This window comes from Rattus rattus, chromosome 3, assembly GCF_011064425.1.
Source record: "Rattus rattus isolate New Zealand chromosome 3, Rrattus_CSIRO_v1, whole genome shotgun sequence".
Taxonomy (NCBI): Eukaryota; Metazoa; Chordata; class Mammalia; order Rodentia; family Muridae; genus Rattus; species Rattus rattus.
The window spans coordinates 124,187,172-124,212,759 of record NC_046156.1 but is presented as its reverse complement, the minus strand read 5'-3'; the positions used below and the strand labels follow the sequence as shown (position 1 = coordinate 124,212,759).

Below are 25,588 nucleotides of genomic sequence, written 5' to 3'. Positions count from 1 at the left end.
AGAGAGTCATATTGAAAGAAAAGACAATGTCTGGAGTCTGCTTTTTTAGGCTCACATTTCATTTTGTTGTAATTTGTGTTTAAATGATGCAAGTCCTGATCTTTAAAGAGACTGAAGATTTTAAGAAAGTACCTGACAATTTAGTACATAAATTTGTTGTATTGTAGCATATCCAAGCCATAAATGATAGTCCTTTAAATACACTAGTGAAAATCTCTTCCATTTATGTAGCAAATGCATTAATTTGTCTTGGGATAGGAATCTTACCTTTCTCTCATGCTCTTAGCTTTTCAATTGTCTTCCCTAATACTGAAACAAACGTGGGCGAACAGAAATCCAAACATCTGGGTTAGTTATATATATAAAAACTTATTTTTCTTCCAAAATTCTCACTCTAATCTAAATCAAAAAAATATATGCTTAGGTATCAAAGGTTCCAGAAACATTCCACCATGTATTTTATATAAGAAGTTTAAAGACTGATACTGTTTACATAACCTCTCCACAGAAAGAGCCACGTGCTGAAGCAGTGAATGTTTATCAGTAAATATTTGGTATTTATACTGGCCTAATAACACTTGCAAGGGTTCACAGCCTAATCAGCTTGAAAACAAAATGCCCTAGGTTTCAGACATTGCATGGAAAATACAACTCTCTTGATATTTTCTTTTCTAATTACAAGCAAAAGCACATGTGAGTTTATATTATTATATACATTTAATGATAGTGATCAGATTGCTTGCCTATTTTTTATTATGTAAAAAGTCTAGCAATGAAGCAAAATTGCTAAATTAAAGTAAAAGGCTGAGTGCTCTAGGGCATGGTAGAATGAAGGAAATAGGACTAGAGTTCAGAGTCTTTGAGCAGATCCTTCTATCTGGCTATTAGTTTTCTTATCTATGTGATCTTTCTGAATGTGCTGATTTCAAGGTGCCCAGGGCCTCTAAAAAACAATGGCCAGTCTTGGTAATTGTGTCCCTTAATAAAATTAAGCTCATTTACCAATAATTACATGTCTACAGGACTGTTATAAATGTGAAATTTATGTATATTTAATAAGATAATATTAAAGAATGTGCTATATTTTTAATATCCTCAAAGGTAACAACAAATACAACAGATAAGGTTTGTGCCCATTGCTCCCAGCACAGTGATGACCCCTCCTGTAGACCCTCTTAGGCATGCCATGACAGCACAGGAGGAGTGTATTTCCTTCCCGCTCAGTGTCACATTTTGGTGTGTAGACTGCCTGTTGCTACGTGCTGTTGTTAGGCCCCAAGAATGACAACAAAAATTAATTTGCAGTACTTAGTGTGTCCCAGGTCCTACAAATCAGAGTGGATCCCTGCCATTCTGGATTCAGTCTCTGTATGATGCCAATATCATATGTGATGGGCAGTGGGGACTACCACAGGGACTTTGAAGGGAAGAAACGATGTAGGGTGTAGATACTCAGGGTGCCTAATTCACAGGCTATTTCCAGACTACAGAGGAGCACTGTTTAAAGTGCTGTTCTTGCTGTTTTAATGAGTGATACTTAGGTGAATTCCGGGATACACACAGGAGAAGCTCAGCTCTACCTTCAGGTTTACTGTCTTTGGAGAGGTCTGTTCTTTCAGAAAACTTTGCTCATGCCCCAATGTTTTGTTTGTGCGTTTGTCTTCGTTTTGTATTCTTTCAATTCTACTCTAACCTTAACTAATAAAACTAAGGGTTTGGGATTAGGAGTGACTGTGGCACAAAGTGTTTTTAGTATTTATAATTAGCAAAAGTGCTTTAGTTTTGAGGAAGATTGTTTAGTTCTTTAGGTTTAATAGGAGAACACTTGGGTTTATAGGGTAACTGTAAATGGCCAGGCTTACCCAGAGGGTGTATCTGACACTGTGCCTGGGCTCTGAAAGGACCTAATGGAGATCCTTAGAAATGGATGCACAGGTCTCCCAAGGTGAGGATAAAGTCACTGTAGTAAGCCTCTCATGTCCTCTTCTACTTCCTGAGCCATGGTGTCGCCATATGCCTGGGGCTGTTTAGAGGTTGTTATTGTGCCCTTGGCATGGCCTTACTGTGTAGATGTTGTAAGTCAACACAGAAAGGCTAGCCCCTGCTATCAGGGCTTTACATGATTAACAGCTAAATGAATGCTTGGGTAAGACCACTTAACAGCTCTTCCCATTTAAAATTCATTGAAACACATGTGGGAGTTGCTGACATTCACTGTCTGTTTTGCAGGCTATCACACAACAAAGACAATATCACATTCTAAGATTAGATTTCTATTGGCACATTTTCTCAGTTGCTTTAGAGAACTGTGAAGACATACGCCAAGTTTGGCTAAGGTCAAAGAGAAGCCAAGTTTTATATTATTTTAAACACAATCCCTCCACACAACTCAGTCTTTAGACAATAATAAGAGAATAAGTCAATACTTATTTATTGAATTTTACTATAAGTCTGTTAGCCTATCTTACTGCTTATATCATTATAATGTTTTAAATCGTGTCAACATATTTAGAACATCTATGCTCACATATGCCCAAATTAAGAGCTAAGTCCTTAGAGTCTAAGTTTCCCCACTCAGTACTTAAAGAAGCAATTTGTGCTATGAGGCCATTGGAAGACTCCAGCTTTTGTTTCTCTTCATCAGATAAAGAAGTTAGTTGACTATAGGAGTAATGAGTGATGCTTTCCCTAGATATACAGTTGAAGGTTATCCATGGTTCTTTAGACTGAATTCTAATTTTGAAAAGGAAAGCATGGCCACGAATAGACAGGGTAGAGAGAGTGTGTTGCTGAGTGATACCACAGACTATCTACCTCTCTAGTTCCTGGTCAGGGCGTCTTCCATTCATGTCACAGATCACTGGGAGTGAAGTAAAAACCATTGATGATTATAACCTCATCAAAGTGGCTATGATCCATGGTTTGATTTTCTTGCACTTTTGATAACTGTACTTGGTTATTGTCACACGTGATTTTTATAGATCTGATGTTTTCCCATCTATATCAGAGACCTTTTACCTAAACTTTCCCTTTTTATTCACTTGCTAACATTGCCTGCCCATGCCTCTGCTACATTTTGAGGAACTGAGGATCAAATAACACATTCCAGGTTGTCACTTACACACCGCTGGGGAACGCACACACGTCCTTTGCCTTTCATGTTCTATTTTGCTTTCCTATTGGTACATCTCTTAGTTGTCACCAAACTCATGGAAGTATGGAATGTTTCTTCTAACTGATATTTTCAAGGTGATAAACTTTGGAAAATCATCTCAGCCATGGAGGCTTTCCCTGAAGATTGTGACCATAATTGTCACAAATAGCTAGAACCTTTTTTATTCCTTCCTCCATATTTTTGTATTCTGAGGACCAATAACCGAAGTCCCTTACTACCAAGCATGGGATTCCAAACAACAATGTCAACAAAAAAATTATTTTTTTATTATCTAATTATTCCCATTTAGTAAATGCTGTATTTTCCTTATTGACAGGATAGAGATACAAAGTCTGGATTATGACAAGAAATTACCTTAAATGAAATGGAAACAGAATCTGGGAAGGTTGGGACCGTAGTTTTGTAGTGAAGAGCAAAAAGGGAAGAATTCTTTGCCTGATGACAGATTCTGTAGCACAGAGTAGGTAGCTTTCTTAGAGTGATGGTCATTCTGGTTGCTAACCAGGCTTGGTTCAATGATTAACTAGATTAAGTAGAGGAAACGCAACAGTGCTATACATAGATTTAATGTTCATTTCTAGAACTTTTCCTCAGGATAGAGTTACATGATAAGTAAAAATTATCAGATTAGAATAAATGCTCATTTCTCAGAGGAGAGATTTCAGTAAAGATCCAACACAGAAGTAACTTTTTTTTTCTGTTTCAATTTTGCTACCAGTTCCCACTACCTGACCAGAGAACATGGGTAAGTTCCTTACATTTTTGACTAAAGTAATGTAGCATTAAAGAGAATAGTGGTTATTCTGAATGCTGGGCAGACACGAATCTAGAGCTGCCCATGACACACTAGGGGTGAAGCACACAATTTCCCTGCTCATCCAACAGCAGAATATTCTCAGTAGAGTGGGGCGTTTAATGAACTGAAAATGACGTATGTGACAACTGTATTTGTTAAATCACACTCATTCCTCATGATTATATTTTAACATATATGTCCTTCTATGGACTCCATATGGGGAGTTTTGAAAAGAATCATTAAGTCAAAACCGTTATCGTTTGGGGACAACATATTACAGACATTTTTGACAAAGCCTCCAGCAGTGTACCGGAACTTGTGTAGAAACACAAGCTGGCCATGTTGCTCCAGTTCCTTTATCCTGAGGCAGAAATTTCCCTGCTGTTTGGAGACAGATATAAAACTAAACTTTTCTACCTAAGTACCGAATGAACTTTTCAGAACTAGGTCTCATTTCTGTAAATTTTCGCTTCGATGTATAAGTAAATCTGGTTTCAGTTTGTGAAGCAAGGAGCAGGCTTATTTCTTTTATACAGAAAGTTGCACATGGAAGGGAGGACCTTTATTTTATATTTCACTTTGAAATAGAACTTGGTGGATGGGAAACATGCATTTCCAATTTTCCTTAAAGTGTTTATGTGTTTACATCGTCACTCAAAATGACCTGCTTCATAGGGATACAGACAATCTTCGGGTAGTCTGGGTATCCTAGAGTTGCACAGTTTCCCATGTAGGTAGAATAAGTTGGCACCTATTTATTTCTTTGATCTAAGGTTAATTATTCTTTAGCAGGAGTTTCTCCATTTTCTCTGTCGTGTAAGATGTGACAAACTGTGAATTCACCATTTTTGGACATCTAAGGATTAACCTCATGCACTTATAAAGCATAAAAATACTAGCAGTGAGGGGAGAGCATGAGAGAGGGTTGGGGCACCATTGAGAAAGCATGCAAGCCACTTCTTTAGTTGTGCTAAGTTGCACAGCAGTGGGGCTCTCCTCAGAATAGTCTCTCAGGCATTTTCTGGATTAGTCCTCTCTCTTCTCCAGCACAGGTCTGTTCTGTGCTTCATGTCCTTTCTAAGATACAGTGTGACCTTGACACTTGCCACGTTGTTGCCTGCTTGAAGCTCAGGATGCTGAATTTGTCATCGCACACACTGGCCAAGCCACTGAGCAGCTGGGCTTCCTCTCTGCGTTACCACCATAATGTCTGGAAAGACTCCGTTCCACTGAGTCAGTTTGCAAGGCTGGGCTTTACACTTGTGTTACAAAGTGGATACTCGCGATAAATATGGAAGACGCAGGCCTATAATTCCCTATGGCAAATCAACTCTCAGTGATTTTGCCATCATGACTGTTGAACTTGATTCACCAGTGAGATAAACATAAAATACGAGTATTTACTTCTCCCTCAAATGACCACGGCCTTGAGGTTTCTCAAGATTATCAAGTAAACAAATATAGAAATCAACTGACTCCACAAACTTTCCCATCCTGCTATTTATGAATAGTTAGTTATTTTATGACAAAGTTATATGTAATCTAATTGGGAATCATTAGTTCATATAATTCATTGTGTGCTTGGACAGATATATTATTTCCCACAATCAGGTTATCATCACTTTAATAGTTTTGATGAGAAACTTTCCAGGACTTCAGCTATTGGCACTCAGATAATAAATATTAAGCTAAGCACTTGCATCCACATTGGAGGATTTTTAAAAAAAACTTATTTAACTCTGACTAGGGGCATAGATAGAGTTTGGTGTTGGAGCTTGGGAATTGTGTCTAAATAGTTTGCGTCAGTATAAAGTTAATAGCCTCTTGGGGACTGGAAGAGAAATAACTTCCTTCTCCAGACATCTGGCTGTAGATACTATCAACGACTATTATATATATGCAAATAAAATTACCATTCCATTGGAAAAAAATCTCTCATTTGCTGATCTTAGATTAGTTGAAGGTATTAATGGGTGATATGACGATATACTACTAAAACACACAGTGAGTTTTTCTTTCCTCTAGTTTCTCTGAATTTTTATTCATTGTATTACGGTTTTCTTTTTATTGGATTTTTCCTAATTAAATAATAGAAACTGCATCTAGTCATATTCTACTACATTAATCTCATTTTATTTAGACTTTTAAAAATATCAAGCCACCAGGCTGTGGTGGCTTATGCCTTTAATACCAGCGCTAGAGAGGCAGAGGCAGGCGGAGGTCTATGAGTTCAAGGCCAACCTGGCCTGCAGAACAAGTTCCAAAACAGCCAAAGTTACACAGCCAAACCTTATCTTGACACAACCCACCCCCCCGCGAAAAAAAATCAGACTTTAAAATCAATATAAAATGTACTATTTCTATATAAGATAGACATGTTTCTTCTGGAGGAACATCACAAGCCAGACCAGATAGAAGGAAAAAGCTGAAGCTTCTGGACTCATATATTAAATAACCCAATAAGGTATGGGTCGGATCATCGTTGGTCACAGAATTGCTAGATTTGACCAAACACCAACTGCATGGTGTCTAAATTGCTCCTATCTGTTCGAACAAGGCCATTTACTCACTTCAGCTGAGAGCAGGCGATGCAGAAGCGAATCTCATGAAGAGGAAGGGAAGGGTGGAATGAGGGTTTGGTGTCTAGCTAGCTGAGCAGTCTCTCTCTCTCTCTCTCTCTCTCTCTCTCTCTCTCTCTGTGTGTGTGTATGTGTGTGTGTACATGTGCATGTGGGTACATGCATGCATGTGTCTGTGTTACTTTGTATAGGTGTATGTTTGTGTGAGAGTGTGTGCTTATGTATACATGTGTATATATATATGTGTGTGTGTGTGTGTGCATGCGTCTGTGTGGGCATATGTGTGGCATGTGTATATGTGTATGTGTGTGAGTGTGTGTGTGTGTGTGTGTACGTGCATATGTTTCTATATGTGTTTAATGCTTATAGCTATCCTTTGCTCAGCTTCCATAGTGTGCTTTTCTCTTCTCCATCCCAATCTTATCCCCTTTTCATTTGACCCCAGAAGTCAAAGCCGGATGTGGCTTTTAAGAGAAATAATTGGCTAAGGTCTATTCTCTTTCCTACCGTCTCTGAGGATGTCATCCTGTGGCTGTTGCGTCTGTAATGTATTTTCTCATTTCTTGATGCTTTTCCCACACTGGAACTGTTGGAGGTGATGTAAGCACACTGATCTTTCTTCAGGAGGACCTAGCTATTAGCAGCTCCTAAAGCAAGACACAGTTCTCAACAGCCAATGGCTCTCGGATAACTCAGAGGACTTGGAGTTTCTGTGTGCTCGGGATGAAAGCTGAGAATAGTAACAGTCCTGAGCAGCCTGCTCTCCATAAAAGAGGAAAGGTGTTTCCACGAGATGCATTGCTGCCGCAGCCTGGCGTGCACAAGACGGACATTCAAATTATTTAAAATTTCTTGGTTACGAAACATGACCCAAATGTTGAATGTACATAAATAAAATGTTTATAGCCACCACCCATGCACACACTGCTCTGCCCTCTGAATGCGTGAGAACACTGCGACCCTTCTCTTGCTTCTTACTGCTTGTCAGGTTGTAGACCAGATGTTATTTTTTCATTCAGATAATTTATTTCGTGGTCGCTAGATTATCAAAATGATTTTCTGCAAGGAACAATTAGGAGGAATAAATGCAAACAAAATAGCATCATAAACTATTTCTGAATTGATTTTTAATAAATAAACTGAACGTGTTAACACTGGCTGGAAGCAGGGAACGTCTGTGTTCAGCAGGGCCAGACTCTCTGCCAAGCTCTCTGACCAGCGTCATCATTCCATATCTTTGCCCTGTGATCAGTATGTGTCGAAATCCCTCACAGTGACAAATGTGCTGTCCACTTGCATCTGTGGAGAATGTTTTAGCTGCTGAGTGATTATGAATCAAACCCTTGAGCTTAGAGCCCTCACTGCCTCCCAATGCGTTCACATTTGTCGCCTGGCAAGTAAATGTATCTTGACTTTCCTCTGAGATTTTTTTTTTTATGTGCTGTGTTTGATGAAAGACACTTGGCAAATTGGCAGTGGTACCCAGTACGTTGCACTCTGTAGTTAGCATTAGGAGTCCAGGCATGAAATGAGAGGGCAGGTTCCAGGATAAAGAGGAAAGACAGAGAGCTAACTAGAACATGAATTGTCATTTGAAGAAGTAAACATACAGCATACCCTTTGTGAGATTTTGGCTTTAGGTTGTGCAATTTGTGGTATTCTGTCTAGCTGTCCCTCTGGGAAAATTCACACCTTTTTACTTCTCCTTTTGAGCTAGACATGTTAGATCTTCTTTTAACCTCGATCTTGTGAAGTGCCTCTCTATCTTTGTCTTGACAGCTCATTAGGGAAGGAGACGTATGGTTCTCATTGGGGAAGGAGACATATGCTTCTCATTGGCCAGGTGCTTGGATCTGCATTTGCTACCTAGATCCTTGTGTCTACCTCCAAAGCTCTTTGAGACATGCAGAGTGTGTGTGAAGTACTTTTAGTTGGTATTTCACTGGTAATTCAGTACTCCAAGAAACAAATTAATTTAGCAAGGTGGCCTGAATGTTAGCTGTGTCTGTACAAAATTCTGTTATTCATCGTTCCCAAATAAAATATATGCACTGAGGGAACAACATTTGAGCAAAGTCGCAGGTCAAAGGAGAATCCATGTGATCACAGACAATAAAAACCAAACTAAGATGAACAGAAACTACTGTCCTCGAAACACGAGTCCTTCAAACACGTCTGTGGGAGGAGGATAAGAGAGCTACATGCATTTGTTAGAGTCTGGCAAGAGCGTGTGTGCCTGAGTGGGAACCGCTCTCTTATACGATAATATCTATTCCGTATGAAATTATCTGACTACACCATAAACTTACTTAAACTCGATCTGTTCAGAACAAACGATCATTATATCAAAATTCCTTGTATATGATATGATCCCCCTTAAAAGTTTGGATTGTCCAGATACTAATTTAACGTAGCATCAGGAAATATAATTTTTACACATTGAACTTTTCCTTCTGGATGACATACATTTTGCTGGAACTGTACCCTTTGAAGACTTCATGTCCTTTCTTGCTGTCGATTCTTCTCATGGGATAGCCTGGCTCTTGTATTCTTAGTTACTTCCGCGTCCTGGGTTAGCATGGTCCCCTAAAACTTTCAGTTTCTCATTAATAGCATAGTGTTGTCAACTACATAAAGTCTTGTTTGATTTTCTTATCTCTGTGGGGTATTCTACTACTCAAGTCACATGACTAGGATGTGGCCTAACCGGGTCCCAGTGGAAGAAGTGCACCTAGCTTAGTTTTTCAAATCCATCAGTTGTCCGGTTGTTTAGCGCGGAAACCCCACGGTCTCTCTCAGAATCTGTTGCACGTAGACGATTTGGAGTCTTCCCGTGGATTATGTTCTCGGTTAGTGAGAGATCGTTGCCGAAGCAAAGATCTCAAACCTTTCGCGGTCCCGCGTTTGTTCCTTTCAGATGTCGGCTATCGAGAACATGGCGGAAAAACTAGAAAGCTTCAGCGCCCTGAAACCGGAGGCCAGCGAGCTCCTGCAGTCGGTGCCCTCTATGTTCAGCTTCCGGGCTCCTCCCAACACCCTGCCAGAGAACCTGCTGCGGAAAGGAAAGGAACGCTATACCTGCAGGTATGAGGAGCTCGTATACCTACCAGCGGACACCCACCCCCTCTTTGTTGTCCGTTTTGCAAATTATTTTTAATTGGATGCCCCAAAGCAGCCATGATAGATCTCAGCTACTTCAAAGTAGCTCTTTATTTAGCGCTATATAAAAACGGTGGTTTAAAAAAAATTATTGTGAAAAAAGAATTTTAACACTGACCATCTGGTCGTGAGATGTGGAAGTGGTCCAGATCCCATCTACTTGTCTCACTCGGATAGTTAAGACGTTTCTTTCACAGTTAATTTTTTTCAAGCCAACGTAGAATTCCGCATTTATTTGGAATCCAGCATATATTTATTAATTGCCATGGCCCTAAGTTTGAATAAAGCTATTCACAAAGGACGAATGAGGTCCAGAAGTGAGGAAAACTTGTTAACACATTTCTTGGTACTCGTTGGTGAAAGAACAAAACTTCCTTCATGCTTCTATCGTGTTTCCTCATCATGCATAATAACTTCTCAATTATTTTCAGAAATTTATATCATCTGATTCAAGTACATCAGTTTCTCTACTCTTTGGACAAACTGTCACTTTCTTTCCAAAAAAAAAAAAAATTCTGTGGAAATACCTTAATGATTGAAATGTTAGGGTCTTGTCTGGTCTGTCACCACTCCTGGAGTTAGGAGATGTCACTGTGTATGAACTGTAAAATGAGTTGAAACATGTGAGGTATGTGTTTACATCAATCCAGATTCACAAACACTTGTCATTTCCCCCCTCTTCTCTGATCTAGTTTTGTGAGTGTAAAGATATGGAGTTAATCAAATGGAATCGTGGGGGTTATCAGCACTAGTGCCTCTTTTCGTAAACCACTTATTTATGTGTGAACAAATTCAACCAGATCTCCGAAGGCGGCCTTTATGGGTAGAGTTATTTATAACTTTAGAATGGCTTTGTTGCAAATTGTAAGTGCTAGAGACATGTGCTGCATGCAGAATTAATTAAGTCAAGAATATGCACATGGACTCTTTGTGCTGCGGTGGAACAGTCATGTGCTGACTTTCTCTTGTGAATGTCTTTCTTTCAAAGGTACTGTGGTAAGATTTTCCCAAGGTCTGCAAACCTAACACGGCATTTGAGAACCCACACAGGAGAGCAACCTTACAGGTTTGACAATGGTTTTTCTAAATACCTTGATAACTACTGTAATAGTCAATGTTCATCAGGCCACAGTAGAATTAATAAGGACTAATTAGCTGCATATTAGAATGAATACTAAAATCTGAGTATATCTGCTAGAGTCCAAACTAGGAATGTCTTTTCTTCATCAAATAAGACTTCTTAGTTTTTAGTCTGTAAGATCTAGTATAATTTCTATTAGCATCGATGTGTTTAGAAGATGTCAGCCACCTTTAAAATCTTTTTATAACTTTAGTTCTCACTATTCTCAACATCAGTATCATTTCAGTTTACAAAACTCGTAACACTAAAGTCACTGTCCTTCAAGCCTCCAGTCTCTGCTAGGAACTAACCATCTAAATATATCTGCTTCCTTTGTACAGTTAAGTCATCGTCCACAGATCTCAACAGGGGGTTTAAGAAACAAACACCTCAAACCTCAGAAGAAGAAAAAAATGTTTAGATTTAGAGATTCAACAGATAGAGTCTTCTAGGAAAAGGGCCAGTTCTATCAATAGTCTCTTAGTGTGTTAAATGCTAAAATTAACCAAGCTAGACGCAGGGCCCAGGTAACTAAGATCACCGCTTGTAGCACAGTGAACACAGGAGCATGGCTAGTTTTAAAATGCGACTTATTATTTAAAGTGTCATCCTTTGCCCTCAGTGTTAGAATTCAAGTTCGGATTTCACCAAGAGTGAGTAGAACGTGTATCTCAAGCAACGTTATAGTTTGTCTTTTAAAAATCTTAAGGGGTGTGTTACTAGTATAATTATGTCAGCCTGAACGCTCATTTTTTCATTATAATTAATGAATTTATTTTGTTTCAAAGTTATTGTTTATAAACATGATAATGAAATGAAAGGGAGTGCAGAGATGGCTGGGCAGTTTGTGGCATGGCAGTTCACACGGCCTGGGGTTTCATTTCAGAGGGATTTGGTGCCTCTGGACCCCACAGTCACCTTGAGTCAGGTGCGCACATCTACTCTCCTACACTTACATTTAGTGAAATGCGTGAATCTTAAGAGAAGAGAATGGAAAATGGGAAGGCCTGTGCTCATTCAAAGAAAGTTGTCCTTTTAGAAGAAACTCAGGAACTTTGTGTTTTCTTAAGTCCCTTGTTTGTACTAATGAATGTCCCTACCACTTTATATGTGACAAAGTGAATTTAGTAAAGAAGATCTATAAACTATACAACAGCGGGCGATGTTAGATACCCCCCCCACCTTAGAGAATATTCCTTGTCCCATGAATTCTGCTTAAGTGGCCTAAAGGTTTGCGCATTCCTACCCGTTATGGCTGAGCACTGTCCCGGGCTGCAACTGTGGTATCATGTCCCGGCCTTTCTGTGCCTCCTGCTTTGGACACACTGCCGCTGTACGTGTGGTTAAAAACACACCACCTAGAATATGCATAGCTGGAAATCTCAAGTCATTTGTTCACCTCTTCCATTTTACAAATGGAGGAAAATAAGAAATCAGATCTTGAGGTGTGGTGACTGTGTTCTGTGAAGTTCAGTTCCCAGGCTGGACTTTCTATTTTGAGCTTTTACCTCATATCAGATTTCAAAGCTTTTATTTTTTTATTTTTGGCTCCTATTGTCATGAAGGCTAGTGTTAGATAATTTATGCATCATTTTGTTAATTAATTATTTTTATTTATTAACATCCTGAACATTGCTACCCCTCCCTCAGAGTCCCTCCCCTGATCCTCTGAGAGGGTAAGGCCCCCGTGGGTATCCCCCCACCCTGGCATATCGAGTGTCTGCCAGATTAGGCACATCCTGGCCCACTGAGACCAGACAAGGCAACCAGGAAGACTGGGCTGCCTGTCTGCTACAGATGTGCCCAGGGCCTCGATCCAGCCCATGTATGCTCTTTGGTTGGTGGTTCAGACTCTGTGAGCTCCCAGGGGTCCAGGTTAGTTGACTCTGTTGGCCTTCATGTGGGGTTCCCATACCCTTCAGGCCCTTTAATCCTTTCCCCATCTCTTCCATAAGTGTCCCTGACCTCTTTCCAATGTTTGGGCTCTAAGTATCTGCATCTGTTTTAGTTCTTAAGAGGTTTGGAAACACAAGCTTGATTTGAGCTGTCATTTAAATGCCAGCTCATACACTGGAATACAAGTCTCCTGGAATTGCAGTCTTCCTATATAAGTTCCTATTCCTACGCCAAGCGTTAGTTTGGTTTCCCAGTCTACAGGCCTGGTGCTATATCTTCTAATGTGTTCGCAACACTGTGTCTGTATTTACTTTCCAGATGCAAATACTGCGATAGATCATTCAGTATTTCCTCCAACCTGCAGCGACATGTGCGCAACATTCACAACAAGGAGAAGCCATTTAAGTGTCACCTATGTGACAGATGCTTTGGTCAACAAACCAATCTTGACAGACACCTGAAGAAACACGAGAACGGGAACATGTCTGGTGAGTCCTCGGTTGGTCTTATGGGGAAAAGATGACTTATGTTTTGCACTGTGTAATTTCACCTTCCATTCCATTTTGATGCTAAAATCTGATAGTCCTCTGGAAGTTCATACCACAGTTCCCTTGGGGTTTTGAAACACGTGAACAAGGCAGCCACTTGCGAGCATGACGGTGAGACTCCATGGTCTTGTTTAGGTTTTATTTCCATCCAGCTGGGTTTATCTCAACAGGCAATCTCACGCAAAGACAGACATGACCTCGAAAGTCTGCACAGATACATGGCTTGGAATTTCCTAAATTGGAAAGAATTCTCTTTCCACCTATTCACAGAATATGGATTCTAAATGTGACAGAATCCCTGAAATTAACCTAGAAATCCTGGTCTCTGGGATAATTTTATATAAGACTAGGGATTGGAAGTGAATGTAATCAGAGAACATATCTTCCATTTTTGTCCCACATTTTTATCTCATATTAAGTAACCAGCAACTCCACTACAAAACCCAGCGTTCCTTCTACTGCTTGTGTTTAACCAATCCGACTCTAGATCTTTGCTTTCAAAGTTAGACAAGCAGCCAGGATCTAGCGTTCGTCTGCTGGTATAGAGGTACATAGACAACCTGAAATTGTTTAAGGGTCAAGGAACTGGATTGGGAGGATGGTGAGTGAATCCTGAGGTCCGGAAAGGGGAGATTCAGAGAAGGAAAAAGAAACAGATTTATAGAGCCAAATCATTTTTCTTGAATAAATTATTTTGTTGATTCTTTTCAGCTGTAAGCAACACTGTGCCTGATCTTGAACGGTAACAATGTACACTATTTATCTCCCTCAAAGACAGCAACCTAATCCTAGTTTTAAAGTGTTAGACTTTAGGTCTAGAAGTCTAATTCAAGGAGGAAAACTAGCTAAATATTCTATGTACCAAATTATGTATATTATCTGATCAACATTATTTTGGAAAAAATAGGAAGTTAGAAAATGTGACTAGTGGGGTGCCCAGGTATGACTCGGGGTGGAGCAGTTACTTGGCATGAGCTGGGCTCTTGAGTTTGATCTTCAGTTCTGCAAAACAAAACAAAACAAAACCAACCAAAACACTTGTTGAATGCTTGATTTTGATTTTTAACCAAATAAATTCTTTAAGACAAGGGAAAGCACTAACTTCCCCTTGTCATATGGATGGTGACAATAACTGAGTAAATTGGAGGTACACTGTGGGAATACACAAGCAGTATAAAGCCTGTGTCTGCACAAGACATAGCCGTACATGAAGTGCTTACAGCAGCGGGTTTATGCAAACCAGTGCAGCAGTTCTGTAACACAGGTATCACGACTTTAGTTTTCTTAGGAAGCTGAGTACCATCCTATGAAAGTCAGACCCATTATTGGCCTCTGAGCTGTGTCTGAGTCTACTGCCAGCTTCTTGTAACAAATCACAGTATTGAATGCCAGGGGCAGTTTCATCACTTCACTTTCTCACACAACTAAGCCCAGCAGCAGCAGATCTGTGCTGGTTACAACCGGTACTGAGTGTGGTGTGTGACTGCAGAGTCAGTATGGAACATTTCTATCATATCTTATCCTATCTTCTTATACCAGTAAACATACTCCAGGGCTCCAAAAGATAAAACCGAGGGAGTGAGAGAAGTGACTTTTTAATTCCTGGTCTTAGAGTCTCAGAGCACTCTCTAGAGGCTCTGTGATGAGCGTGAGCGTTGCAGCTGCTCGTCCTCCCTCACGTTGAAAAGGGCAAGTTTTAAGACATGGTACTGCTCGGGTCATGCGGAATGGAGTGCTAAACAGGTTGCCTTTAGCAATGGCTAGCAGCCATCTTCTCATAAAGGCTATCTCTGTCACTCAGGTACAGCAACGTCCTCGCCTCATTCGGAACTAGAAAGCGCAGGTGCCATCCTGGATGACAAAGAAGATGCTTACTTTACAGAGATCCGCAATTTCATCGGGAATAGCAACCATGGGAGCCAGTCTCCTCGGAACATGGAGGAGAGGTAAAGCAGTTCTTGAAGACATTTGTGTACTCATGTGCCTGGGACTACAGTTATTGCTGCTGCTGGTGGCTGGTGCTTTTTCGAATGCCTAGTAAATGGTTATGTAATCTGTTACACATACTAGCTAATTAATATTTTTTCTTTATCATGTGTATATGGTGGACCTGTGTGTATGTTTACATGTGTATGGGTTCCCATGTATGCACATGTGTGTGTACATGTGTACATATGCTGTGGAAACTCATTCATCTCCCCCAATCATTTTTCCACCTTATTCATTGAGGCAATGCCTCTCAGGCAAACCCACAGCTCATTGTTAATTGCTAGTTTTGCTAGCCAGCTTGTTCCCAGCATCCTTAGTCTCTGTCTTCTGCACCCCCCAGTCCACCCAGCATTTATGTGGGTTTGGGGGAAACCAACTTTTGTCATCTTGATTGGACAGCCAATGCTTTAAGTGCTGTGCCATCTCTCTAGCTCCATTTTAGTTCATTTAATTTTCACAATGGCCTCGTGAAAGTGACTGCCCCATTGTCAGCAGAGGACTGGAGGCATCAGTGGTTGATGACTTGCCAGAAATCGTGTAAATAGCTGACGAGGTGTAACCTGGGCGATTTGTTTTGCAGCCTATTTCACTACCTGGCAGTTCTGCTTACCGTGGCAGATAAATAAAAATATTTTAACAGAAATATTAAACAATGGAAGGAAACTCACAACAAGGAGTCAACTGAAGCCCTGGTCATTCATTGTTATCCTTTACTATATATCATGTGGCATTAATAGATAACCCATGACATTCCTTTGTGTGTCTCCATCTTGCCTATATCTCTTTTTATATATCAGGGTTGACTTGCATACGGAGTACACATTGATTAGTCCAATATGTTCCCAAAAGCTATTTGAGAACTTTCCAATTAATGTCCAATTATTCATCTGTGTCTTATTATTAATTATTACTCTGAAACAGGCAGGAGTACTAGCTTTAGTGGACATAGCTGTGCTCGACCTAGTATCAGCACCCAGATCAAGCAGGGCAATAGAGGAGAGGCTAATGCTGTTGGTAATCACTCACTCATCTGCACTTGACTGTGTATGAGAAGTTAATGAAATGGCGTTTTGTCCATCCTTTTCTTATACATAATATTACTTTTCATTAAGTTATAACTAAATATGTGGTATTGAAGAACTAGGCTTCTCTGACCATAGCCTATTAATTTTGAATATTTTAAGTATCATGAACTTAATGAATGAGGTGTCTATGACTTTTGAACAGAGAAGGGTTATTGTGCTGGGTCCTTAATTTCGTAGGCTGGTAAAATCATTTTAGATTGTGTTTCAAGGAAGTTCACTTCACATAACAAATGCTCTAACCAAAATAAGAGCGAAACAAGCACACGTTCTAGTTCTTTATTTTGTGTAACGGTAGCTAAGGAAGGTGAAAGAAGAATGCTTTTAGGCTTCGCAGAAGTTGTAAGAAGCAGAGCATCTCCTAGTTGGACTGCTCCCCCACTTGCCTCTCTCTGTGTGTATGAGTGATCAAGAAAGGGCCGTTGTTCGACAGAACAAAATGGTGCTAGTCATACACATTATATACGCCTTAAAGTCTGATTTGGCGATGCAAATAAGAAATATTAGATCACCATTTGGGTTCTGAAAAGTCTATTCAAATGTGAGAGCTCAGAACTGGTGATTTTTGAGGCTGCACAGCTGCGGCATCTGGCTTCAACATGTCTAAACGTGGACGTAGAGCTGAGTCACCCGACTTTCCCAGTCTCGGCAGTCATCAGGCTACTTTTGATGAATAATTTACCCCAATAAATTGCCATATTTGAAAGCATAATTAACAAATAGGTTTTCTTAATCACGCTGGCTTTTGTTGTTTTTGGTTTTCATCCACGGACGGACTCTTTTGTTCTTTTACTTTCATTTTCTCGCTTTTTTTTTTTATTTAAAAAAAATATCAGTTTTCATCCATTCAAGCTAGCAAGTTGGCAGTGTATCTGAAAACTAATAGTTTATGTCTGTGAAAAATATGTTTTCATCAGTCTTAAGAGGTTGTATAAAATGTACAGTAATGATGTTACTTTTTCTGGTCAAATACATTTGTACTTTAACACTTGTGTCATATCCAAGGTTTTTTCATACATGTATCAGTTTAATTCTGGGAAATCTGAACCTTAAGTTTGACAGATTTCGATGTGGGAATTGCCACATATGCTTTCTGCTCTTTTGTGAACTGAAAAATCGCTTCACATCATGGGGAAGCTCCCTATTTACAACAGTAACTAAAGACCCCGTTTCTGATACAGTAACTAGATAGAGGAGCATGGTAACAAAGCATCTGGGGGAACCTAGGGATTAGATACATGGGTGCCTATGAGGGTTTGTGTCTTAACAAACTTTCTGAGCCTGATCACCTTCCCCATTCATGTATGTTTCAAAGGCACCTCCTTCTTTTAAAGCATTTATAATTATGTTATATTTCAGAGTCTTATAACAGATCATATCCAATGTTTGTTTATATCACCCCATCATTCTATCTTCGTGCATACCTACAAATTCCATAGGTGGAATTTGTATAGTAAGTTGCACTTTAGTCAACTATTGCAATTCTTTTTTTTTTTTTTTTTTTGGTTCTTTTTTTTTTCGAGCTGGGACCGAACCCAGGGCCTTAAACGCTCCTAGGGCAAGCTCTCTACCACTGAGCTAAATCCCCCTAACCCCAACTATTGCAATTCTTGCAAAGGTAAACAGAAATGCTATGAAGGACATTTTAAGTTGAAAAGTGATTCTTTGCATTGTTAGCTGTGGCTGGTAAGACAGTTTCAAAAGCTGTTAGCTCATTTAACTTCCTAGTTGATTTACCCTCTTTTGCTGTTAGACAATTTAGGCTCATTTAGAAGGAGTCAAGATAAGTGGGCTCTCAATAACTCCAGGCTTGAGTATGGTGTCCAAGGGAAGAATATCACAAGTGTCAGCCAGGAGCAGTGAATACTCCTGACTCCTTGGCAATCCCTTTCGCATTGTCTTTGGAGTCTTGGATTCAGTGTGTGTGTGTGTGTGTGTGTGTGTGTGTGTGTGTGTGTGTGTGTGTGTTGTGTTTAAGCTGTTGTCTGTCATCATTGTTCAGGGATCTGTGTTTTCTAGAAATCAATTACTTTAAATGGTGGGTACTTAAATGGTAATTATATACATTATGCAGAGAAAACATTCATGTGCTTTTATATTGCACATACCATATCATTTATCAGCAGTGATAAGAAATCAGAGACGGGGGTTGTTTTTTTCTGTTCTGCCAGAGGCTGCATTTGTAGTCCAAATAATCATCCAATTATTTTTTTTTCTTTGCTCGCCCCTTTGTGAAATTACATTATTTTCCCAAGGTTGCAGCGAGGCACACACAATACTAATTTCTTTTGTAAGCGTTGAATATTTAAACTGTTGTTAGGGAGATGGACTAACTGCATGTTTAAAAATCAAGCCAGTAATTGATCCGTTTACTCTTTATGCTCTTGAAAGGATGAATGGCAGTCACTTCAAGGATGAAAAGGCTTTGGCGACCAGCCAAAATTCCGATTTATTGGATGACGAAGAAGTAGAGGATGAGGTGTTGCTGGATGAGGAGGATGAAGACAATGATATTCCTGGAAAACCCAGAAAGGAGCTGGGGGTAACTAATTTAGATGAGGAAATCCCTGAGGATGACTATGAGGAAGCCGGTGCCCTGGAGATGAGTTGTAAGGTGTCCCCCGTGAGGTGAGTGCCTTGCAACTTGGCAAGCCAAGCGACAGACTTACCTTGCATGGGAGATTGGTACGAGTTTCTCCTGCTCTGCTCCGCTCAGCTACTGGAAGAATGTGTTAGATTATGAGGAATTTGTGAAGTAACAAACCATGAAAGTTCAATTTGACTTGGGAAAGGCACACACAGTGCATCGGTTTTACATAGAGGAAAGCGAGGAGGCAGGGAACAGGTTCCGCAAGCATGTAAATGCATTAGTATCTGTGGAACTCCGGAGGCCCCAAGGCAGGAAGGATGGGTGACAATGGCACAAGTGCTTAATTTTGAGATTCTATATATGAAGTTCAGAGAAAATAGATACTTCATCATGGCTGAGCCCACTCAATTATCTACCACAATCATAACTCAGACTTTTAAGATCAATTTTACAGATGATAGATTTTTTTAATTGGAAAGACTCAACCAGTAGTTAAAGTTAAGGGAATATTATATTTCTGTGATAATAAGGTATCCTGACAGAATATTTTTTATAATGGGCTTAACTTTAAAAGAAGTTTTCAAGTGTACGACTTCCGTTCCCACACATTGTGGACTGAATGTGTCACTGACTTTACTTCTGATATATGCTTGGCTGTAGTCAATAAAAAGGTTAAAGGAAGTATAGATCAAGATATGGTATTTGTAAATATTTTTAAACTAGCAATTATTGCATGCTACCTGATGCAACAAATGCAGCATGAAGTTTGACAGCTGTTAAGGTAACATTGAAAATGACTTGATGAGACAAAGAGAAAAACTGCCTAAGAAAATCCAATTTCTGTGCTTTCCCATTGGTTCATTTTAGGTATAAAGAGGAAGACTATAAATCTGGCCTTTCTGCTCTAGATCACATAAGGCACTTCACAGATAGCCTCAAAATGAGGGAAATGGAAGAGAATCAATACACTGACGCTGAGCTGTCCTTTAGTTCTTCTCATGTGCCAGAGGAGCTTAAACAGCCGTTACACAGAAAGTCCAAATCACAGGTACAGACTCTGCTGTAGCCCACACCATGGGACCCTGCATGCAAGCGTGCATACCTTTGACGAACATAGGCAGACATGGTCACCTTGCGGCATTCTCGAAGCCAAGTAGATTTGGGTGCTTTGTTGATGATGTTCCTGGTTCTGCTCTGCCAATGACCAATGCCAAAATTAACAAATGAAACCATTGACACGTAAACTGTATTCTGCCCCGAGACTTCCATGACAAACCTGACCCTGCCATGACTTTACTGTTAGGTTTTTTTTTTTTCCTTCTGCTTTGGGAGTTCACACAACTTAACTTTCAAATTCTCTCATCAGCTCGGAATTGTTTTCTGACCATTTCAGATCTTTGGCTTCTGTTGTGTTCTGAAACAATTATTTCCTCTTTACTACACCTAGTGAATTCTTATGTTTAGTTCATTTATTATCCATCAGATTATGAGCTCCAGAGTTTAGGGTTAAACTGAGGCCAGAAATAAAAAGATCTGCACCAACTTAGGGACAGATCTGGAAATAAAGCCTGTGAGTTTGTACTGAGTGGAATGAATTACTCCGTACTCTGGAAATCATTCCAACAGAGGATCCACAAACACCAATAAAAGAGCTTCAGTTCTTTTGTTAAAAGATAAAGGGAGCCAGTTGCTAATTTTTTTTATGACACCTATACTCAACTGAATGTTTATTCAGGCCATTTTAAAAGGACAAGTAAATTGTTTTTTTTTTTTTTTCCTTTCTCTCTCACACTGTTGAATTGTGTGGTTCACTTAGAACATTTTGGAGGTAGCATGGCATTCACAACAATTGGGCCATATTAGCATGTATGTTTCCATACAGTTTCCTATTCTTTGAGATGTTTGTTTTGGGTTGGTCTTAACAGTGATAGAGTAAAATCTGTGCTAAGATGATGTGATTGCTGACCGTGGTGTCACTTTGACTATAGATGTGGGGCACATTATGGCAATAGGATAATATAAATCATTTGCAATATTTCAAAAAAGTATGTGATATTATGTGTGGAAATAGAAAAATGATATTATTTCAAAAATGGATACAGACAGTCATCACTACATAGTGGGTTTCTACAGCTTATATCATCTTGGCAGAATCATGTAGATTATGGATGAACCCTATTTCCTCCTTGTGAGAGAAGGGTAGGAAAGTTCTCTCTTTTTGTTCTATGACACAATGGGCTAAATGTGGCTTCTCAATTTCTAGTGTTAACATTAAGCCATCCAGAGCTACTTAGAGCTATCTGTAAGAGGTGGTGGCTTCGACAAATCCCTTGTTTTCCGCCAGAGATCCCCAGAGGATCCTAAGCTTTCTTTCTTTTAGTTCTTCTACTCCAAAATACTGTAAAACATATTCTAGCCATCAAAACTATCCAATACAGAAGAATGAAAAGGTTTTAAGGATGAAGAGACAACAACTCTGGCATGCCTCTAAGGACCCACGTTTTGAGGTTAATGTCCTGCCTAGATATGGCATCAGCTAGCATCACAATAAATACAAACATGTGTAACCTAGCTGGTGTTTGTTACATATATGTATATATATATATATGTATGTATATATATATATGTATATTTATATATGTATTATAAACTAAATTGATCATGAATCCCTTTATTCATTCACTTGTCATTTATTCATCCATTTTGTGGTTTAGCAAGTTGTCTCCTTCGTTCTGGAGAACTGGGCAGCATCCCCATGTTTCAGTTGCTATCTGAGTACCAAGGAACACACACTCTGAGTTGTATTTTTCAAAATAGTTTCCTGGTGCTTTTCTCAAGCATGCATGCGTGTGTGTGTGTGTGTGTGTGTGTGTGTGTGTGTGTGTGTGTGTGTGTGTGTATTTCCATGTGGAGAGGTTTAATGAGAGAAGAATAGAAGGGCGGGGAGGAAAAACGTCCGGCCATGAGCACGTGGAGGAAGGGGGAGGGGATGGGGGAGAGAAGGGACAGGGAAGAGGGCACAGAGCAGAGAAGAGTAAGGGCAAGAGCAAGTGTTTATATATTAACTCTGTAATTTATATAGTAATTGAATCCAAAAGTCATTGATTGGCAAAATAGTGACTTTATCTTGCTGTGGGAATTTCCTTGAGGAAAATTACATTCTAAAACAACTAATTTCCTAATAGTTACCAATTTGCATGGAATATATTGAATTGAGTGTCATGTTTCCTCTCTAAGCATTGGAGGCAATACTATTCTATTTAATAGCTGTCTCTATTTGTATAAGGAAATTAAAACTCAAGAGTACAGTGACTTCCCCAAGGTCACCATGAAGTACCAGTAGTCTCTATGCTCTGTCCTTAATTCTTTAGTTATTTAGCACAGGGCTTGGCAACAAAGTTCATGGTTAAGGAATATTAGTTAAATAAACACTGAGGTTTTTGCGCCAACTCAGAGGGCAAATCTCATATATAAAATCAAATGTGGCTCAGTCATTAACATACTTGCTTTGCAAGCATGAGGACAGGGGCTCAAATCCCAGAACTCATGGGAAGAAAGCCAAGTTAGTGGGTGGAGAATCTCTGATGTCCATAGACCAGCCAGCTAGCCTAGTTGGTGAGAGTTCCAGACCAGGGAGAGATCAGGTTTCAAAACATAGCATACCTGATGAACAGCATCCAATCAATGTGACCTTTGGTTTTTACATAGACATATGTGCTCATGTGTATATGTAACTCTCATGTGCAGGCCTGTGCATATGCACACACACACACACACACACACACACACGCAAATAAGCCAAATATGTGCATTGAGAGCAATGACCCAGCAAATCAAGATCAGCCCTTAATCTAACGAAATGCCACCGTGAGAGAAGAAACCACAGGCCGGCCACATGTCTCAGCAGGACTCCCCGAGATGAAACTGTGCTGAACAACAGAGGCATTCGCCTTTGTTTACAGATCCTGGAATGTCTTTGGCAGGACTTTAATGATTCCACTTCAACAGCATTTTGACAAGCAAGTTTAGCAATGGATGAGACCCACAATAGCAAATCAACAGTGAAAAGTTCACTCACAAGTCAAGACCAAACACTTCATTTGAATATTTTGCTTGGCAGTGGTGAGGGGATCTCGGAACAGTTATTTAGAACTTGGCATGGTCACAGGGAAGAAAGTGTCCCTCCTGTCAGAGCACTTCTGTGCACCGTCTGCTTGGCGGCGGAGTCATGAGTAAGGGTTGCTCGGATGTTATTGGGTCCTTGTGCTTTGTTTTCTTTCTTGGTGGAACTTCCCTGGACTCTCTTATTCTCAAGGGTGTCAGGTGTCCACAGGAGGTATTTTAAGCACAAGGTAGAACTTGAGAAAGGACACGAGATTAAGTTTGGCAGAAATAAGCCCTAGTTGTATATTACCTGGGAGCGGTCATTTACCTTCCAAAGTTGGGGTTACAAGGTACAAGCGTCAGATCATTTCCTACCTAAGTCTGGCTAAGGTGAGCACTGATTTTATGCCATTCGAATAAAAAGGGCACAGCCCCACTTCCAGATAAGCTCATGAAGTGTGCTTCAGTCTAGTCTCTCATGCATGTCTAATATTTGTGGATTATCTTACTTAAATTAGATCTGCTGTTTTTATCCAAGTGCCACTCACCGAATCTCTCCCCTTCATTCCAGGCATATGCTATGATGTTGTCACTGTCCGACAAGGATGCCCTCCATCCCACCTCCCACGGTTCCTCCAACGTGTGGCACAGCATGGCAAGAGCGGCAGCGGAATCCAGTGCCATCCAGTCCATAAGCCATGTATGACACTGTCAAGGTTGACCAGAGTGGGACCAAGTCCAACGGCAGCACGTCTCTTTCATACAGAACTATTTACAAGACTGCTGAGCAGAATGCCTTATAACCCTGAAGGGTCACGCATTTAAAGTCCGGTGACCTTAAACTGAACGAGTAAAGAAAGAGAGAGAGAGAGAGAAAGGAAGCTATTTATTCTCAATATTTTGTTTTGCACAGCCAAGGCAGCTGCTGACTTCTGGAGGATCAATTCATCTAAAAGTGATTGGAGGCGAAAGAAAACCTCACTGGGGAAGGCACCTTTCGCTCTCCTGCCGCAGGGCATGGGTGGGTGAGAGGAGCAGTTAAGATGGCAGCATTGACATCAACGGACACTTCATAGAAATCAAACTCTACAAGATCACCTGATCTGATCGGGAACAGTGGCTTTTAACTACCAGATTTAATTTTTTTTTCCTTTTTAAAGTTTTGTGTAATTTAACCCTTTGAAGACGGAAGTAGTCAGAAGAAATGCACAATGATTATAGGAAGTGATAGCAGGAGTTTTTGTCACCCCCCCCACACCCTTTACCTTTGGCCTTCTTAAGTACATCGTTTAAAATTAGGGACAAGAAGGGTATATTGTAAAGTATGGATTCTCATGCTCAGAGAGGTGTTAAGTCGGTGACGTGACCTGTTCATCACCAGTACCGCTGTACCACTAATGCAATGTTTGCCAAATCCTTGTAATGACATCTTAATTTTAGACAATCATGTCACTGTTTTTAATGTTTCAATATTTTTTGTGTGTGTTGTGTGTACCATGTATTTATTTGTTGGCAAACTATGGTTTGTTGATCAAAAAAGAGCACTGTTCCTGTCAGCCACTATTTTATGATGTCTGAGGCACACCCCTCTCTGAATTCCGAGGACCAAGGTGAGTCGTCCTGTGTATGGGAGTGCCCAATAGTGTTTGGCTTTTCTTAACATTCCTTCCTTTTGGTTGTTGTTGTTTTGTTTTCCTTTTTAATGAACTAAATGCAATTAGATGCAACTTAGTTTTTGTAATACTGAGATCGATTCGATTGTATAAATGATTCTAGTTTCTTTCACGGAAGCATGATCCTTCTGATTAAGAACTGAACCCCATATTTTATGCTGGTTGTCTGCAAGCTTGTGCGATGATGTTATGTTCATGTTAATCCTATTTGTAAAATGAAGCGTTCCTGACCTTATGTTAAAAAAAAGAGAGAGAGAAGTAAATAACAGACATTATTCAGTTATTTTGTCCTTTACGGAGAAACCAGATTTCTTTTTTTTTCCTTTTTGTTTGTAATCTCATTTGGAAATAATTGGCAAGTTGAGGTACTTTCTCCCAATGCTTTGTACAATATAAACTGTTATGCCTTTCAGTGCGTTACTGTGGGAGGAGCAACTAAAAAAAAAATAAAGACTTCCAAAAAAGACGAAAATAACGACTCCCCTGTGTGCTGCTTTCTGTTCTCAGGCGATTTTAGTTCCCTTCTGGCATCCAAATGATCTAAAGATACAATGTTTAAGACCCCGATGCCCTAACAGATTTGCAGAATGTAAGCATGTTTGCAAGGTTATGAGATGACACAGTGATAGGTCCTCGCCAGCAATGTGTTCTGCTGCTTGTGGTGAACTTTAGTCACAGTGCAAAGTCAAGACCCGTAGGCTCCACTTCCCAGCTCTGGCTTTCCTCCAGGTCTGCATGCAGCACCCATTGTAATCAGGACAGAGAGCAGCTTGCAACATTTCTCTTTTTCTCTGGCTGGTATATGTGTTCCAGGTATAAACCCAGGGACTTACTACATGCACTAGACAAGCAGGGTAGCCCTGAATTATAAACCCTA

General features: G+C 40.0%; 1 protein-coding gene across 1 annotated transcript in view; it reads left to right on the top strand.

The window, feature by feature from the left end:
• The window catches only part of Mecom (MDS1 and EVI1 complex locus), a 548,190-nt gene extending 523,007 nt beyond the window's left edge, over nt 1-25,183 (top strand). The window contains exons 10-17 of the mRNA XM_032898551.1: nt 3,894-3,920; nt 9,468-9,634; nt 10,698-10,775; nt 13,044-13,213; nt 15,075-15,219; nt 18,736-18,972; nt 19,802-19,982; nt 23,610-25,183. Of these exons, the coding sequence (XP_032754442.1) occupies nt 3,894-3,920; nt 9,468-9,634; nt 10,698-10,775; nt 13,044-13,213; nt 15,075-15,219; nt 18,736-18,972; nt 19,802-19,982; nt 23,610-23,744 (1,140 nt within the window). The 3' untranslated portion in view covers nt 23,745-25,183. The remainder of the gene's footprint in view (nt 1-3,893; nt 3,921-9,467; nt 9,635-10,697; nt 10,776-13,043; nt 13,214-15,074; nt 15,220-18,735; nt 18,973-19,801; nt 19,983-23,609) is intronic.
• The last annotated feature ends 405 nt before the right edge of the window (nt 25,184-25,588 follow it).